The 18,262-nt window shown below is 36.7% G+C and overlaps 1 protein-coding gene and 1 long non-coding RNA gene across 4 annotated transcripts; one reads left to right on the top strand and one right to left on the bottom strand.

Annotated features, from left to right (window-relative positions):
- Positions 1-88: 88 nt before the first annotated feature.
- On the top strand, positions 89-3,819 carry mrpl1 (mitochondrial ribosomal protein L1). Of its 2 annotated transcripts, none has more exons than XM_057363218.1 (10): positions 89-176; positions 303-396; positions 1,021-1,117; positions 1,249-1,519; positions 2,194-2,277; positions 2,409-2,480; positions 2,640-2,751; positions 2,845-2,942; positions 3,130-3,211; positions 3,673-3,819. In XM_057363218.1, exons 2-10 carry the CDS (start codon positions 366-368, stop codon positions 3,696-3,698), a joined length of 873 nt encoding a protein of 290 aa, XP_057219201.1. In that variant the 5' UTR covers positions 89-176; positions 303-365; the 3' UTR covers positions 3,699-3,819. The 2 variants fall into 2 exon arrangements, with proteins under 2 accessions (XP_057219201.1, XP_057219193.1); XM_057363210.1 differs by having other exon boundaries at positions 3,656-3,819.
- Positions 3,820-5,863: 2,044 nt separating this feature from the next.
- Positions 5,864-14,695, bottom strand: LOC130547942 (uncharacterized). Of its 2 annotated transcripts, XR_008961957.1 has the most exons (10): positions 14,531-14,695; positions 14,226-14,393; positions 13,628-13,884; positions 11,902-12,020; positions 11,682-11,804; positions 11,532-11,597; positions 10,158-10,263; positions 9,878-9,983; positions 6,684-6,739; positions 5,864-6,560 (listed from the first exon to the last, which is right to left on the bottom strand). It is a non-coding gene; the product is annotated as an uncharacterized LOC130547942 (long non-coding RNA). The 2 variants fall into 2 exon arrangements; XR_008961956.1 differs by lacking the exon at positions 13,628-13,884.
- Positions 14,696-18,262: the final 3,567 nt, after the last annotated feature.

Here is an 18,262-nt window from a genome sequence, read left to right as displayed (position 1 = left end):
GCACCAGGTGTTCGTGTAGACGGAGCCTGTTTCATAAATGAACGTAAGGAAAATATGTTTTTTTTTGCTAATTTTACTAGTGCATTTCACTAAATCAGCCATTGTGAATTACAATATTAAAAGGGGCAGACTGGCGTTGTTGTTACTAGTCTTTCGTCACACATTACGGTGAAAAGGTAGGCAAACCATAAAAAACATTACCCTGTCTATTCTTGTACATATACCTATTTTGTATGTTTATACAATCATGAATATGTATGATAGAATACACTGTTTTAAATCTGAGGAATATTTATGTATAGGAACCTTTAGGCGCCGCCGATGCTGTACACGGCATATTAAGCGTAACACAAAATTCTGTCAACATGGCTGCCTCCTCTAGGAGTTTATTAAGAGGTCAGTTTTAAAATGTTACGTGTTTAAATGATATTCTCCATGTTCCAGAGCCACTGTAATGGTAGCTCTGGTGTTGGGATTTGAAAGAGTATTACTGTGTAAATTCTCATGAGCAGTTGTATATTAGATGTATGAAAATCAGAGAGCGAGCATGGATGCAGCTGCATTTATTACCATGATGATTACTCTCAGTTTATTAATCCTTGTTCCATATAGCACTGCACATTTGATACGTGACTGTCTCCTCAATCTTAATCACTTTCATACAGCTCTTTGATAAGCAGATAACGTGACGTGAATGCAAGGAAAACATATGAAGTTAAGGAAGGAAGGAAGGGGGGAAGGAAGGCATATTCAGTATTACAAATTATGCAGTACGTCATCATGTTTGAGAGAAAGGTGGATAATCCCAACGTTCATTTTAGTAACAATGCTGTTTACCTTGAGTTGCGTAGTGACAACTGGCAGAAGCAGCTCAGCTCCCTGTAGTCTTTTTAAGTCTGTAAATATTAACGTTACATTCTGAGTTGCTTGCTTGTTAGTTATGTAGTTATACTGAATAATTCTGAGACATTTAAATAATAAATAATTCTGGTGTTCTTCTGTACACTGTTTCACACACAGTCTTATCCAGATGTCAGAGTCAATTCTATCCAGTTTCCAGCAGTTCACTGACCGCACACAGACAGTTACCCGTCAGATCATATGCTGCTGCAGCTAAGTGAGTTTTATTCACATGATGGGTCTTAAAGAAAAATATTCTTATATATTATAAGTAAATGCAAGAACAAACGTTTGTCTCTGACAAATATAATAAAATGATAATTTCTCTTAAAAAATACATTTACATAGGCCAGCGCAGAAAGAAAAGAAAGAAGAAACGGGTCAAGAAAAAGTGGTGAAAGAGAAAAGAAAGATTGACGACAGAGACAGGCATAAACCCTATGGACTCACTGCCTGGGCTCCATTAGATGATGTGTACTTTGTCAGGTATTATCCTAAACCTGTTTATGAGATGCCAGTCGCCATTGAAATGCTGAAGAACTTTCAGAAGTTGGACTTCACTGCTGAAAACCAGCCTGTTTACATTAACTTGTGTCTTGACATGAAGCTGGAGAAAAAGGTATAGTTTGGATGGTTGTCGTCAGAGTGTGCATTGAATTTTTCCCAAGTTGATCTTTTCATGTTTTGTAAAGCAGAGCACACATGCTAATTTAAATACTTCAACTTTTAATACATTTGACAGCTGCTGTGACCCTGAAATAAGTCAACAAATCTGTGTTAATATGAATATATGTCCCAGCAGCTAACAATAGTGTCCTCTGCTGAAGTTATAGTTGTCGATAGATTAAAACTGTGCTGCTTTTTATACACTTTAAATGCATCAGTATCTGCATCAGATGTTGAAAATTGATCAAATTCCATTTATTTTGGGCAAATATACAAATGCCACTGGCGCCATAGCTTCATCAGTCTACTAGAGCAGTTGCTGAAATACATAATACATAGTGGAAGGAACATTTGTAGTAAAAAATGGAACAGAAATATGTGACTAATGCAGAAGGCTCACAGTACTTAGGAAATTTCACTTTTAAATTAAAGATTATGTTAAATGAACTGGAAGTAACATTATGTCAAGTTGGCTAAATGAAATCTACTCTTGTCTGTCAGGTCAATGTTCTCCCTAGACATGTTGCAGTGTTTAAGAAACCATTGCTGCACCTAGCAAACAGTTATATTTGGATTTAACAATAAAATTAAACTTAATGATTTTTTTTCACTTCATTGTGTTTTTAGAAAAAAGTGGATCCATTTGTTAGCACAATGTATTTACCACACCCCTTCAAGACGGATGTCAACAAAGTTGTGGTTTTCACTGAGGTAGGGGCAGAACTCTGCCGTCCCTTCAAACACAATACAGTGTTAATGAGTGAGCATATGTTAGAAAATGTATGGCTCTGTTTTAGAAGTCTGCACACTTTACATACATTAACTCAGTTTTGGCCTTACAGAACCCGGATCAAGCCAGACTAGCAATGGAGAATGGAGCAACAATTGCAGGTGGGGCCGAGCTGGTTGAAAAGGTAAGCTTAGCACTATTCACTATTCCCTATGTAGGTGTTTGCTTCTATGAAATGGAAGTAATTATTTAACTTCTATGTTGAACCACTACATATACTGTATATAGTGAGAGAGAGAATAATTGACTCCAATCTACTGTCTTTTATCAACGTTAACTTCAGATTTTAGCGGATGAGATCACAGCAGATTTTTACTTGGCTGAGCCGGACATTGTACAAAAGTTACTTCCTTTGAAGAACAAGCTGAGGAAGAAGTTTCCCAAGAGCAAGAGAGGTCAGTGTCCTTTTTTAGGTCTCAGATTAAGTATTGTTTTTTAATGTACAACTGAGCAGAGATGAAATTGCTTTTTTATGTTCCTTACACCAGGATCGGTTGGGATAAATATTCCCAAAATGCTTGCATTGTTCAGGACCGGTCATGAATATATTGTTGAGGACGTCTGCGTTAACACACAAGTTGCAACAGTAAGTCGACATTAAGCTGCTTTGTTCTTACATTGTAACACAGTTACACTACAGTTAATATGGTATTTTGAGAGTAAAATATTTGAGCACCGGGTGCATAGGTAAATCGAAGCACCAGCTGTTTGATCATTTTGACATCTTAAGTTAAATTTGTTCGATTGATGATATGACTTTGTCTGTTAAACAGCTTGATATGCCCAAAGACTTTATTTTTGAAAACATTCAGGCCGTATGTAAAGATGTGGCCAGCCACAAACCAACAGAATTGGGTAAGTAATGTTTTATTTGAAACATTATTTAACATCTCAGAAAGTTCAAGATTTCTTTTTATATAAAACATTACAGTATATTGACTGAAAAAATTATGCTCTGCTTTAAATTAATTGTTCTTACTGAAAAATGTTATTATAAAAATCATATAAAACAGATAATCATTGGTGTCATTTGTTAGCCTGCAAAACAGTTCAATTGTTTGCCTAATGTCTTTTACATTTACAAGTATATCGACTTCTTTAAGTAAAAAGTGAGACTTGTTTTGTGCAAATGTCAATACTGTTTAGAAATCCTTTTCAGCATTTCGGAACTGATGAATTGTAATGACTTTAATGTTTTTTCAGACATTTACGTTCAGTAGAAAAAGATTTGACACTAGAAGTTGTAATCATGTTCCTTGGTTTCAGTAAATGTATTATGTGTTTGTATTTAACTTACAGGGCCCTTTATTGTGCAGGCAGTCATCTGCAGCAGGACAAGTGAGGGGTTGCGTGTCAAAATTGAGGATTTATTACCACAGGAGCCAGAAAAGTCATGAGAGTTTTGTTTTGTATATATTTCAATTGTACCAATAATTTACACTGTAATAAAATCTTAACCATGATGATGTCCAATTCTGTATTTCTTTTACTGTAGTTTTGTACTGTGGTTTTCTTTGCAGTAGAACTATAGAAATATATGATGCAGAAATATATTGTAGGAGGGTGTTCAGCAGAAGATTACACCATTGACATTATTGTCAACTCACCTAAATTTGTGTTTAAATTACCTTTAGTTCGTTTGTGTAAACCTCTTAATTTGAAAGCAGCCTAATGTCTTAGATAAACTGGTGTTCTGACAGTAATTGTCACCTGTTTGCACTTCAGTGTCTAAGGAATAGGAATAGGGCTTCTCTCGCAGCCATCATCAGTAGCGGGCAGGCACCTGGGCTACAGCAACCACTTTTCACTTCAGAGTGGTATCACCTCTTTGGGCAGTCTGTGACTGTGTGATTTCCAACCCCTATTCGATGGGGTTTTATGTTGGTGAGATTCATTTATACCTTATGTTAAACCACAAGAGCAATGGAATAATTACACACATTGGCATCTAAAATGTTAAATATTCTGTTAAGCAACAGATCCGCAATTAATTTATTACACCCCTTCAAGAACAAGTATTGCTTCCATTGTTTACCTCATTTGTAAGTCGCTTTGGATAAAAGCGTCTGCTAAATGTCAAAGTTGTGATTTTCACTGAGGTAGGGCCAGAACTTTGCAGTCTCTTAAAATACAAGTGTTATTGACCACAGATATGAGAAAATGTACATCACTGTTTTACAAGGCTGCACAGTTTGCCTACAGTAATTGAGTTTTGGCCTTGCAGAACCTAGATCAGCCAGAATTGCGATGTAGAATGGAACAACTGATTGAGAAGGTAAAGAAAAAAATGTGAAAAGCTTTCCTCAGGTCTGTATTTCCCTTCTCTGTTTGCATTCATTGCGCTAGATAGAGTAGGCCTACTGGGCACTGCCATCAAGGATGTATGGTGTACAACCATATTTAGATAGGCAGCATGTTTTAAATTTCCACCCACACATGAATGGCCGGAGTCCGGACCCAGGGTTTTCCAGGAGAACATCCTCAACTTGGAAGCATAAGTTTCTATCAGACATTTTTTCCAAATTTAGTTATTCACATTCTTATTCTGTGACAACTTATTTACATTATGTGAAGTTTTTTAGGCTGTGTACATTTTGGGACCTTTTTTAGAAAACAAAGGTCTAGGTACTGTATATAAAGTTGTAACAAGCATTACATTTAACTTAATGTCGACGCTAATTTTGTGTTTTTAAACAAAATATAAGTAAACTGTTGCGGTGCTTGAAAATGATTGCTTTAATAATGTTTTGCGAGATAGAACCCTATAATTCTATGCACAAAGTGATTTTTTTTAGAATCGGAAGGTTCTATCTGCACTTGGCCCTTTCCAAATATTTCCATTTACAAATTTGAGAGGATTTTGATATTATAAATTTAGAATATATTTAGTGTCTGTATGTATATTTAGAGATACTTTCTCATAATAATGACTTATCTCAAAATAATGAGAAACTAAGTGGAAATTTCGACTTAGTATCTCATAATAACGACTTAGTATCTCATAATAATGAGAAACTTTCTCATAATAATGACCTAATGGTTAGAGAGTCGGACTCATGACCAGAAGGTTTCAGGTGTTGTGCCTATTTTCGACCCCCCGGCTGGAGACTACCCCCCTTCGCGTGCACGCGGAGACTAACGTCGTGTCTCCTGTAGATGGCAGTTAAAAACCTTCACTCGGACGAAAACTTGCGCAATTTCCTGTAGATGGCAGTAAGAAATCATAAATGCGATTCCTGGTTCTCGAACCAAATCGTAAATGAGACTAGCAATGTTCGTGGCTTCTGTTTAGGTGACGCGTGTTAGGATTTACTATGGCAAGCCGAATTAGCTTTTGCTCAACAACAATAGCTTTAAACAAGAATAGCTTTAGTATTTTGTAATTGAAAAATACTAAAGGGTTTATTTTTACCCACACGCCTGGATTCTACCCCCCGTTTCTTCTGTGTGAATGCACAAAGAGTAGCTCACATGGATCTGATCACATTATTCTAGAAACATGGACAGCTTTAGTATTTTGGGGGGGGGTATTATTTGAGCAGGTTCATTTTTACCCACACGCCTGGATTCTACCCCCGTTTCTTCTGTGTGAATGCACAAAAAGTCGCTCAAATGAATCTGATGAACCTACATATGTAATATAGTATGTACTCTTTTAAAAAAATTCTAGCTCTGTATACTGTGGTAGTCTACAGTATATGAGACCAGTTTTTTATTGCACTCATGCTTTTTGTTGTCCTCATGTTGTTCCAATTGCTTCCATTGTTTCCCTCATCTGTAAGTCGCTTTGGATAAAAGCGTCTGCTAAATTACTAAATGTAAATGTTAAATGTGACACATTCTATTAGGGTATTATTTGGGCATTATTTTCTTCTGTGTGAATACACAGAGAGTCACTAACATGGGTGTGATGCACCTACACAAGTAATAATATTCAATGCAGTATTTTATTCTGTTAAATTTATTATGATTTGTACAGACAGGTTTGTTGTTCATGGGGGTAATAACAGAACTTTTGAATGTATGAACCATCCATTAAAACAGAAAATAAGTACACTGGTACAGTACCATCCATTGTTTGAATGAAAGAAAAGAAAGCTACAATATCTGGTTAATTTTCACAGGCAGGACACAGAAAGTTCACTTTTGATGTCCACTGGACACATGATTGGTGGTACCACCGACTGCAGCAGTCACAGGCAATCTGAAATTTAGCAAAAACGCAACTTTCCGTAAGGTACTAGACAGACACGCTAACCACTAATGGAATTGTGATAGGTACAAGTGAATAATATTGAAATGTATCATGTAAACAGTAACTACTTACCCAGTTAATATCACCACTTTCCTCCCCACAGAGATGGCACAGCTGGCTCAGGTCATCTAAAATAACCAATTCAAGTGGAATGCACAGGAAAGTCTATCAACGTATACCAAGCATTGCAAAATAAAATGTATCCTATTTAAACCCATTTTGCAGGAGAAGTTCTGCTAAACTAATCCAGGCAGACGAGACTCAAAATTCACTTAACCAAATAACTTTGCAGCTTCAGTCAATCAAATACAGTCAAAATTAAGGATGTAAAGATACTTTGCATTACGATATTTCGCGATGCAAAAATGTTACGATGCGCATCGTAAAGAGATGGGGATATTTTACGATATGTTTAATTCTATTCGTTCAAGACGCTACCTACTCTGCGCCAGCGCGTCATGTGTGCTTATCTCACATATGCGCTAGATGGAGAGAGAAGCACAAGACACAATCTGTGTCTCAGTGGTTTACAAAGCATCATATTTTCCTTCACAATCGCCGTTAAAACACAGCAAACTTGAAGCGTGTCTGCAGGCGAGTCACCCCGAAACTCATTACAAAGGCAGCACAAATGTTTTTAAATGCCAATGTTAATTTATCCGCTGACGTGAGCTGCTGCATAACGTGATATGCAACTAAAGTAAGCCAAAAGAAAGAAAGTGAGTCGTACTGTATATTAAAAGATGGAATGACATGCTAAAAAACAAGTATGTGATCTGCATGATAGAAGAAATGTAATACAGTTTATGTAATATGTCTTTTTGAAAGATTTTTCTCATTCATTACTGTCTCAAGCAAAGAGCGCAGCTTCAAAGAGACACGAGTCAATAGTGCTTGAGCGTGAGCTCTGTCAGAGCGTTTCATTGGTTGAATGTACTGAATGAACACGCCCTTCACTGAACGAACGAGTCAACTGAGTCAAAATGAGACTGAATGAACTGCTACATTTCATTTATGGACTAATATTCTCTGTGTTACAACAATGAATATCCAGTAGTTACTCAACTTTTCTGAAAAATAAAGGTAATGACCTGGTTTCATTTAATTCCAAGGTAAAGTAAATGATGTAGAAACAGTTAAATCTTTGTATGGAACATTTAATTACACCAATTAAATGAGTTAATCCAGATAGATTTTAGTAGACTAATATAATGTAGATTTCGTTGACTAAAAATAGACTAAAACTATGATAAATTGGGAAGACTAAAACTAAATTGCATTTTAGTCAAAAGACTATGACTAAAACTAAATCAAAATTTGCTGTCAAAATTGATACTGATCTTAATTCTAATTTCAGTTAAAATTCTTTATTAAGTTGTATGTGCAACAAAATAAGTTACTGAAATTGTTAGTATTTTGAAAATAAATGTTATTTGAGTTTCAGTTTCATTTTTGAATTTTGTTAAAAACATTGAGATGTGTATCATATCATAAACCCAGCATCGATATATGTACCGAATCGTGAGCTGAGTGTATCGTTACACCCCTAGTCAAAATTGAAACAAGATAAAGGTACGTAGGTGAAGGTAAGTACCAATTAGCAATACAAACAGTCCAAGACATAGACAATAACACAATTTTAGTTAGCAAGGAGAGACCAGGCAAAGCCTGTGTGTGTGTGGTGCTTTTTTATGGAGAGTTCATGAGTATGATGGCAGACAGGTGTGGTAATTAACAAGGAGGATTATGGGAAATGTAGTGTGTAAAAGAGATAGGACTGGTGAATGGTGATCGTGAAACTATTGGGCTGCTTATTTTGGAACCTGTGATATTTTTCAGGGTTTTCAGATTCATCAGGGGTGTAAAGTACTTGATTACTATACTTAAGTACTATTTTTGTGGATCTGTACTTTACTCGAGTACAATTTAAAACTTTTACTTGACTACATTCATAAAGAACATCTTTTACTTTTTACTACCTACAATTTTATTTACACTTGCAAAGTACTTGTTACATTTTTGCAGGTAATTTTCTTACATTTCTTACACCAAGTGAGTTGTCATTTGTATTTACTTCGCCAATGAGATTCGTTTAATCATACAATGTAATGATCCAAACATGTTGATTGTTCCTTGATGTCACGCCTCATCAATTACCTCAACACGCAGCACCTTGATAAATAATACCTAGGCTGTTAATGTAAGAAAATAGAGGAACTCAATACAGCTGTGAGTGTGAGCACCAGCACGGGCCCAGCTAAATCACTGGATCAAAATCACCCATGGGGCGCATCTCAATCAGCTTCCTAGTTTCTAGTCAAAAGTGCCCCAGAACAGTTCTTCAAAATATTTTAGTTTGTGTTCAACAGAAAAAATGATACAGTAATTTTTCCTACTATGGTAGTCAATGATGTCCCAGAAATTACAGTTGCTAACATTATTCCACATATATATTTTTTTGTGTTCAACCGAACAAAGAAATTTAGCAGGTATGGAATTTGAGGGTGAGTAAATGATGACAGAATTTTCATCTTTGGGTGGAATATCCCTTTAAGCACGTTGCAATGCTTGGTTTTATCAACAACAGACAAAACCCACATTTTTCTGATGATTTAAATACTGGTTGAAGTACATCATGAAAAACACTTTAATTATTTTGTTACATATCAGTGCATACATTTGGTCTAAAATTAAATGTAAATGTTAAGTAGATTGTTTCCTGCCTGTGTAGCAATGTATGTTTATGCATAAAATAGTGTGTGTCTTTTCAAAAGTTGTAACACATTACATTTTGTTTATTAAGTCTGATTGTGAAATTTCAGAGGCAAAGAGTTTATTACACCCTCTCAATGTTCATTTACTTAATATTGTGGGAACAAATTGTTGAACAAGAATCGTTTCTCTCTTGCTGTTACTTTTACTTTTTAAATACTTAAGTACATAGTACTTTTTTACTTTTACTTTTTTACTTCGTGTCTAGCGACGCGACAAAGTTGAGATTTGCTCAACTTTATGCAAATGATGAGCAACTTTACTACCAATAGGATTAAAGCAGCGGAGCTCACGTCATCAGTCTCTTGTCAGTTACTGCAGAGTTTGTTTATAAACGTTACTAGAGCAACCAAAGCTAGGAATGCCTTCTCGTAGCAAGAGACTAGAGACAAGCGACAGAGTTGCTGGCGGTGTGAATGCACCTTAAGAAACACACAATGGAAAAAACATTAAAAATATAAATCTTTCCAAACCATACTTTACATTTCACATACCGCTGTTTTGGAGAAGAGTGACAGCTATTGCTTTCCTCAATTCTTCCACTCCTTCTGGTGTGTTACGGAAAACAATTGTCTCCTCTCGGAGTACACATTCGGCAAACTAAAAATGTAAAATTATTAAGCAGTTTTATTATAAATTAAAATAAAACACAAATTTGACATTTACAGACAATGTACAACATAATTAGTAACTTAATGGTGTTTCTCGGGATCATACTTAAGGGCATTCACAGTTTAGGACAATGACATATATTAGCTATTTAAAATCACTTACTTTCAAAGCAAAGACACCGCAGGATGTGCCATCTTGTTGTTTTGGGTGAGGCAGCGTATCACAGGACCACCTTGAAAAATTGCATCCCTTTTGTCGCATAAAAGCCCTTAACAAATGTAAGTCAACATTGTGATACTGGAACAACTAATTTTACAGTAGAAATACTGTAGAGATCAATTTTTGCACATCAGAAGCACATTTTTGTGATGAACAACTTCAAATACGTTGTTGCATTTTCGCATTGTTTCAGTTTTGCAGAACTTTCTCCCAGAGGATCAAGGAACAAAGCATTTCTTTGAGATGGCAGCATAACCTTTTAACATTTTTAACAGTGATATTTTAGATAATTTAGGGATAGACAATTACATGCATTTTATATCAAAGTATTTATTCAAATTAAGTTACTTGTACATGAAATGGATTCAGAAACTTACAAGTCACGTTAATAATTCAACATCTGTATGCCAGGAATCTATGCTTCTCTATAAAAGATTCTACTCTGTTCTGTGGATTCAGTTTTAATCCCAGCCTGGACTGTTACTGTTACAATCCAGTCTGTGTTTCCCCTTGTTTTGAGGCATTTGGTTATTTTATTGTGGACCTTTATTTTGTATTGTACTTTCTGTTCCTGTTGTTATAGATCAGTGTTTCCCAACCATGGTCCTCGGGGCACACTTACAGAATGTTTTAGATATCTCTCTATATAAAACACCTTATTCAACTCATCAATCAGGTGTTTCATATAGGGAGATATCTAAAACATTCTGGAAGGTGTGCCCCTAGGACCAGGATTGGGAAACACTGGTCTAGATAGTTATCTTGTTAAGCTTGTTTTCCCCAGTGTGTGTGTATATATACATATATGTGTATACACATCCACACAAAACAGGAAAACACACAAAACAGGACACAAGGAAAACATCAAAACATGTAACAGCAACGACTGACAAACAAAAACTGAAACAGAGGGGCAATATAAACACAGGGGGAAACAAGCTTAACAAGATAATTGGGAACACCTGGGCAGACAATCACACAGAACCAATAAAGGAAAGAACTACAAAAGACTACAACAGGAACAGGACATACAATACACTAAAGGTCCACAACAAAATAACCAGTCTGCCGAGGTAGCGGACGTGGCCGGAAGTGTTGACCGTTTCCTCAGTGGATATATGGTTATTTTCTTTTACATATATTTAAATAAATAAACAAGTTTTTTCACCAAGTTTTTATTTAAACATAGGTGAAAGAAATTGTTTGCAACCACTTACCATAAAAATTTTGTGAAATCAACGAATCATTTTTTTCAGTGTATTTTCTCAGTAATATTTTTGCCCTACACATGCTAAGTAAAATGTTTAATTTGTTTACCACAACTGTCCAGTGGTAGTGGTCATTCACAATGCTAATGAGGTATCTGTACAATCTGGGATCGACCTGAAATTCAAAAAAACAGGTCTGAAATATTTTTAAAGATTGATGTTTCATAAATAGTAGATAAACAAATCTGAGCAAACCAACCTTTAATTTCGAATTTTTTCCATTCCAAATGTCTGTCATTTCGAATGAGTCAATTTGGAATGCTTGTTCTTTTGACTGTGCATTGAAACGCCTCACAAGAAGACACATGTATGCATTAATAACCTTAAAGAAGGAACACAGAGTGGGATTAGCAGGGGAAGTTAAAATTTGCTATTTATAATTTTAATTACAGAACATTTTCATAGACTATAAATCTTACCTCACTTTCAAGTTCTTTTTGTGGAGCAGTTTTACTAATGTCTGCAAAAAATATTTTATATGGCCCAATTTTGGAGAGCAGCACATAGACATTTTTTCCTGCCCATGCCTCTTGAACAACTGTATTGATAGATGTCACAAGAAAATAGTAAAGGTGAGAAAACATGATTCCTTTTCTGTTGATCTCTCGATGTTGTGTCGAGACAGAATGGGGTGTGAATTTAAGAACCTATCATCTTTGATACATACTTACGGGTATAAAGGCAGATGGCTTGCCCATTCATTCAGCTTTTGTGCTGAGGAAACTGTGATGCATTTCCCGGTCACTGCAGCAAGGCGGCAAAGCATTGTGGCATGAGGGACACAACGTCTCTTTCCCTCCATCAGGAAACAAAGGTTATAATCGCAAGGGAGACGTTCCCTTTCTGTCGGTCACTTTGACGTTGTCCCAATACAAAAATCCACTGTGCTGTGCCACGGCTCGACTTCAGCGGGGCGACACTGACTGACCTTGGCGAGTCACAGTGAGCGCTTCAACAAATCGTAACCTTCCAGTCAGTTAGGCAAAGCTTCAGCTTGTGCAAAGTGAGGGGCTCTTACCATCAGCCGCCACAAGCGGTGGAATTCATCCTCCTCACGCCCCTCAGGAACTTAATGATCAGGTCATGCTGTCCGAGAGACTTACCCTCAACAAGGTTGTGATGTGCGGCAATGGCGGCAACATACACTTTGAGGGTAGAAGGGGAGAGGTTGTTCTCCAGTCTCTCCTGTAGGAAGTACAACACTAACCCGATTAGGCTTCTCCGTAAGTCTTCCCCTCGGGAAGAACACCAGGACGAGAAGAGGTGCCACTTAAAGGCATATATGCTTGTAGTGCCGGGGGCCCTAGCCTGGGTAATGGTCTCTTTGACCGCAGGCGGCAGGGCGCTCAGCACTTCTTCGTCCTGTCCAAGAGCCAGACGTGGAGGTTCCAGAGGTCTGACCTCAGGTGCCATACTGTGGGCCAATAGGGTGAAACTAGCAGAACATGATGCCCCTCTTCCCTGACCTTACACAGAACCTGTGCAATGAGGCTGCTTGGGGGAAGGCATACTTCCGCTTGTCCCGCAGCCAGCTGTGCGCTAAGGGGGCCCTCGATCAGGGAGTACCAAGCGGGCAATGGGTGGTGTCCGGGGAGGCAAACAGGTCCACCTGTGCCTGGTCGAACTTCGCCCAAATGAGCTGAACTGTGCGGAGACGGAGTCGGTATGCTCTGCGGAGCAAGACCTGACGAGAGAGCGCGTCGGCTGTCTGGTTCAAGTTGCCTGGGACGGGCAGGGATATCACCACCTGCTGACTCCAGAGGAGGAGGTGTCCTCAACTCCATAGAATGTAAGGGACGGCTCTGCTGCACGCGTCGTAAATCCAGCAGTAGAGAAATTCTCGAAGAGAAATTCGCTTAGCATATGATGCCTCACAGGTTCCTAAGAACAAAAAGCTGAATGAAAAAGCATCTTCCTTTATACCTGTATGTACGGGGCGGAGACTGGCATGCACATGCTATTCACCAAGTTCATTGGCCTTTTGAAATTCTTGTCGGAAGAGATTGGTTTTCAAGTTCAAACCCCATATGTCTTGACACAACATCGAAGTGACCGATAGAAAGGGAAACAGAGGTTATAGTCGTAACCAAGACATTTTGAACTTTCATTAGTTTAAAGCTTTACTTTGAACTGATGCTGACTTACTACTGATGAGATGGTGCTGTACTGTCGTTGCTGTGGTAGTAGGTGCTGATGTCACAGATGAGTAGGTAGGTGATGCAGCCACTCTGGAGATGGAAGGTGCTGATGTCACAGATGAGGAGGAAGATGATGCAGCCACTCTGGAGATGGTATGTGATGATGTCAAAGATGTAGATGCAGCGACAGCTGACGCAGTCACTCTGGAGATGGTAGGTGATGATGTCACATATGCAGACGTGGTGACATGTGACGAAGCCACTCTGGAGATGGTAGGTAATGATGTCAAAGATATAGATGCAGCGACAGGTGACGCAGACACTTTTGAGATGACAGGTGATGATGGTAAAGATGCAGCTACATTGACATGTGATGCAGTAGTTGCTGCTGGTGATCTTCCAGACACAATCTTGTGTGGAATTTGTGGCATCTCCTCATAATACAATCTCAAGTGGTCAATATTGATTTTTGGAAAAATGACCCCTCTCTCATCTATTAGATCAGCATTCTTCCCTTCAATGTTTTTAATTGTGTATGGACCCAAAAAATTGGGATCCAATTTTCCACCTTTTCTCTGCTGGCTCTGAATATTACACCTCCATACCTTATTGCCCACAGAGAATTTCACTTTCTGTGCTTTCTGTTCCTTCCTTGTCATTCGTTTTTGGACCTGAGCAGTGTGGGTAAGAGCGGTTTGAAGAACTTCATCAAGTTTCAGGACACCTTCAGTCATTTCTTCAATTCCCATGAATGCTTCAACAGAGCTGTCAATCTGAAAAATAGGAACATATGCTTCTAGTTCAAAATACCTGATTTTCTCAAATTTATGTTGGCAGGTTCACACTGAATATACTGTTATATATTGACAAATAATTCTAAAACAAAACACTGAAGACAATTAACACCCACCTGATAATCTTCAGGGACCTCAGAGGGGTATCGTGCCTCACGACCAAACATCATTTGAAATGGAGATAACTTTGTCGTCATCTGTTTTTTGGTCCTTAGGCCAAACATAATAGCATCAAGGTGTTTGTCCCACTGCTTTGGTTTTTTGGAGACCAATTTGCTGAGAGCCCTTAAACATTTAATTTGCATTAAAATAGTTTTAGAAGAAGATATCTATACATTTCTGTGAATTCCAAATTTGGTTCATAACAATTTTTACTAATGCCATTATAGCTTTAAAATAACTACAGCTTTCCTCAGTCACTTTTCTCAGATGACAATTTGACCCCCTGCTAATTTTGGGTCACTACTATATGTAATTAGTTGTATACATGTTTATATTATTATTTATTTACATTAGCATTCATATGAGGTTGTATTTATAGCAATGATAAATGGTGATGCTAAGAGTTTACAGCTGCATCTTTATACATTTTTGGTGGCAGTTGAGAGCTTGAGTAGCCACAGCAACTGTGGCGCCTCTTCAGACCACACAGAGGAACAGCAAACTCTTGACTCTCTTAATCTTTTATTGAAAAAGAGGTTAAAGGGGTACTTCACCCAAAATTGAAAATTCTGTCATCATTTACTCACCTTCGAGTTGTTACAAATCTGTATAAATGTATTTGTTCTGATGAACACAGAGAAAGAGAATGTAGGGCAGCAAACAGTTCTGGGGCAATTTTGACTACCATTGTTTTTTCCTACCATGGTAGTCAATGGGGGGCAAAATCTGTCTGGATATGAGCATTCTTCCAAATATCTTTCTCTGTGTTCATCAGAACAAAGACATTTATACAGATTTGGAACAACTCGAAGTTGAGTAAATGATGACAGAATTTTCTTTTTTGGGTGAAGTATACCTTTATCCTCTTTTTCAAAAAAAGAATAAGAGAGACAAGAGTTTGCTGTTAGTCAGGCGGTCCTCTGTGTGGTCTGAAGAGGCGCCACAGTTGTCGTGGTAAGCTCTCAACTGCACAGTTCCTGCCTTTGACCGGGACCTGTTACAACTAATTACATTTTCAAAACACCTTTTTCAGCCTCCACATCATCGAGTCTCTTATGCTCAACCTAAAAGCAATTTCTNTGGTTAGAGAGTCGGACTCGTGACCAGAAGGTTGCCGGTTCGATTCCCAGGGCCGGCGGGTAACAACTGAGGTGCCCTTGAGCAAGGCACCTTACCCCTACTTGCTCCCCGGGCGCTGCAGTGATAGCTGCCCACTGCTCCGGGGGTACGTGTGTTCACTACTCTCTGGATGGGTTAAATGCAGAGGTCACATTTCGTTGCCTTGTACCTTCGTACATGTGCAATGACAATAAATTGAATCTAAAATCTAAATCTAAAAAAATCTAAAATCTACTAAATCTTGTGGTTACACTTTATAATAAGGTGCTATTAGTTAACATTAGTAAATGCATTAGCTAACATTAGATAACAACAAACAATTTAGATTTTCAGCATTCATTAATGTTTGTTAATGTTAGTTCATGTCAAAACAGTTATTCATGTAATCTCATGTTGCATTAACTAATGTTTACAGTAACAACTTTGATTTTAATAATGTATTAGTAAATCCTGAAATTAATATGAACTAACATTACTAAACGCTTTGTTAGTATTATGCATTGTTAGTTCATTTTAGCTAATGCATTAACTTATTGTTAATAAATAGCACCTTATTGTAAAGTGTTACCAATCTTGTTAATAATGACGTTTTACATATTACGAATGAAACAGTGCTTAATGCCTCATTGATCGGTTGATTTAATATAATGAAAATAATACTTTAAATATTACATTAGCCAAATTGAATATCTGTACTGTACATAAAGCAACATGTTATGTTGCAAAAGCATTTTAAAAACAATATTCATTAACCACATTTTAGTCACCTTCAATATCTTAAATAGCATCTTTTTTCTGAAAATTGGACTTCTCGTCCTTGGATAATCCACGAGGATAACCACCACCTGTTTTGAAGGTCACAATAGCCCTGTATGTTGCACGATCCATAATCTACATACCAAAAATCACAAATTAAAATGTAAGGGGTTTTCAGGCACAGATTCAATTGATGGCATATGTCTAGCATACACAACCCATACACAAATCTCTGTAACACTTTAGATTATGGCTATGTAACTACACTGTATTCCAAATTATTATGCAAGTGACATATCAGTAGGATTTTGGTACAATAAACACATTTTTCTTTGTTTTGTTTTTCACATCCTTTCAGATAACTGGTATCAGTTATAACAGATTAACAGATAACAGATTTAATCAATAGTTTGTCAGATATTCTTAGATAAATGGAAAACCTACTTAAAGAGGTTGTTCCACATTATTAAGCAAGTCACTGTGCTCATGCAATATGGTGAGGAAGAAAGATCTTTCTGAAGATAAAAAGTATAAAACAATGCAATGTCTTGCAAAAATGTCTTGTTTTATTTCAGTTATCTGAAATGATGTGGAAAAAAAAAGTGTTTATTGTACCAAAATTCTACTGATATGTCACTTGCATAATGATTTGGAATTATTCATTGTTGGAAACATTCATTGTAATTTGGGTGCAAAGCATGTTTTGCCTCAACATTTATATTAGCATACAATTGTGTAAAATTCAGGAGATCATACATCAACAGGAGAAAATGAATCAATATGTAATTAAAATACTTCATTTATCAAACCTGTGTAATATAAACAGATTGAACCATGTTTTTTATAGTAATCAAATTGACTTCTGTACACTGTTGATCACTCAACCAACCCTTAAACCTAGCCATACCACTAAACCTACCCATACCCTAACCTTAGCCATATTACACCCAATAGCAGCAAAGGTGTTGTACATTAACAAAAGCTTTTAATCATTGTATATCATATGTTAAAATCATTTGTAGATTTTCACCATGTGCATTTTAATTTACATTAAATAATGTAAGCTGTTAATGGTTAGGTAATGTTTAATGTCTTTATTAATAAATTTTAACAAGCACATTATCTTTCTTTTATAGCTATTTGAATATATATTAACTAATGATCTGTTGAGCATTATATAATGCTTGTTAATGATTTATTAATGAAAGTTATTATAAAGTGTTACCTGTGAAATGGAAATATGTACCCCTTAGTTTTAAAATACTTACAGTATTTATATATATATATATATATAAATTGTATCCCTTTATTCCCCAAACTTTAAATGATGTTCCCCTTTACCTATGGATATGTAATGTAGATTTCCAGATTTTTTCATGTAGTTACACTGTAAATTCTGTTTAATTATGCGGTATTGTGGGCCATGATCTAAAGCGTTACCCAAATCTCTTATAAAGTGATTCATTATGGGCCTAAGAATAATTGATGTTAGACACTCACTTTGCTTATTTGTTCAATCTCTTAGTAGTTATAACTTTTTACCAAACTCAGCTAGACTATAATGTAATATGCAATGATAAGGACAGGTTTTGATTAACTCAGCTTATTTTTGTAAACAGCTATAACTGTAGAGTTGTATAGAAATGTTTAGTCTTTTATGTTTAACATTTTCATGAACTTAACATTTGACAACTTTCACATTTTTAGTGCAAACAAAGGTGCAAAATTGTTTCAGATGTGCAAAACGAGCTGCTCTCACTATGAATTTAAATGGGGGCTATGGTTAAACCTCCCTTGCTGTCAGCTTTGCA

Source organism: Triplophysa rosa, linkage group LG2, assembly GCF_024868665.1.
Source record: "Triplophysa rosa linkage group LG2, Trosa_1v2, whole genome shotgun sequence".
NCBI lineage: Eukaryota > Metazoa > Chordata > Actinopteri > Cypriniformes > Nemacheilidae > Triplophysa > Triplophysa rosa.
The sequence above is the reverse complement of the archived record's forward strand: the minus strand, read 5'-3'. Positions and strand labels throughout refer to the sequence as shown.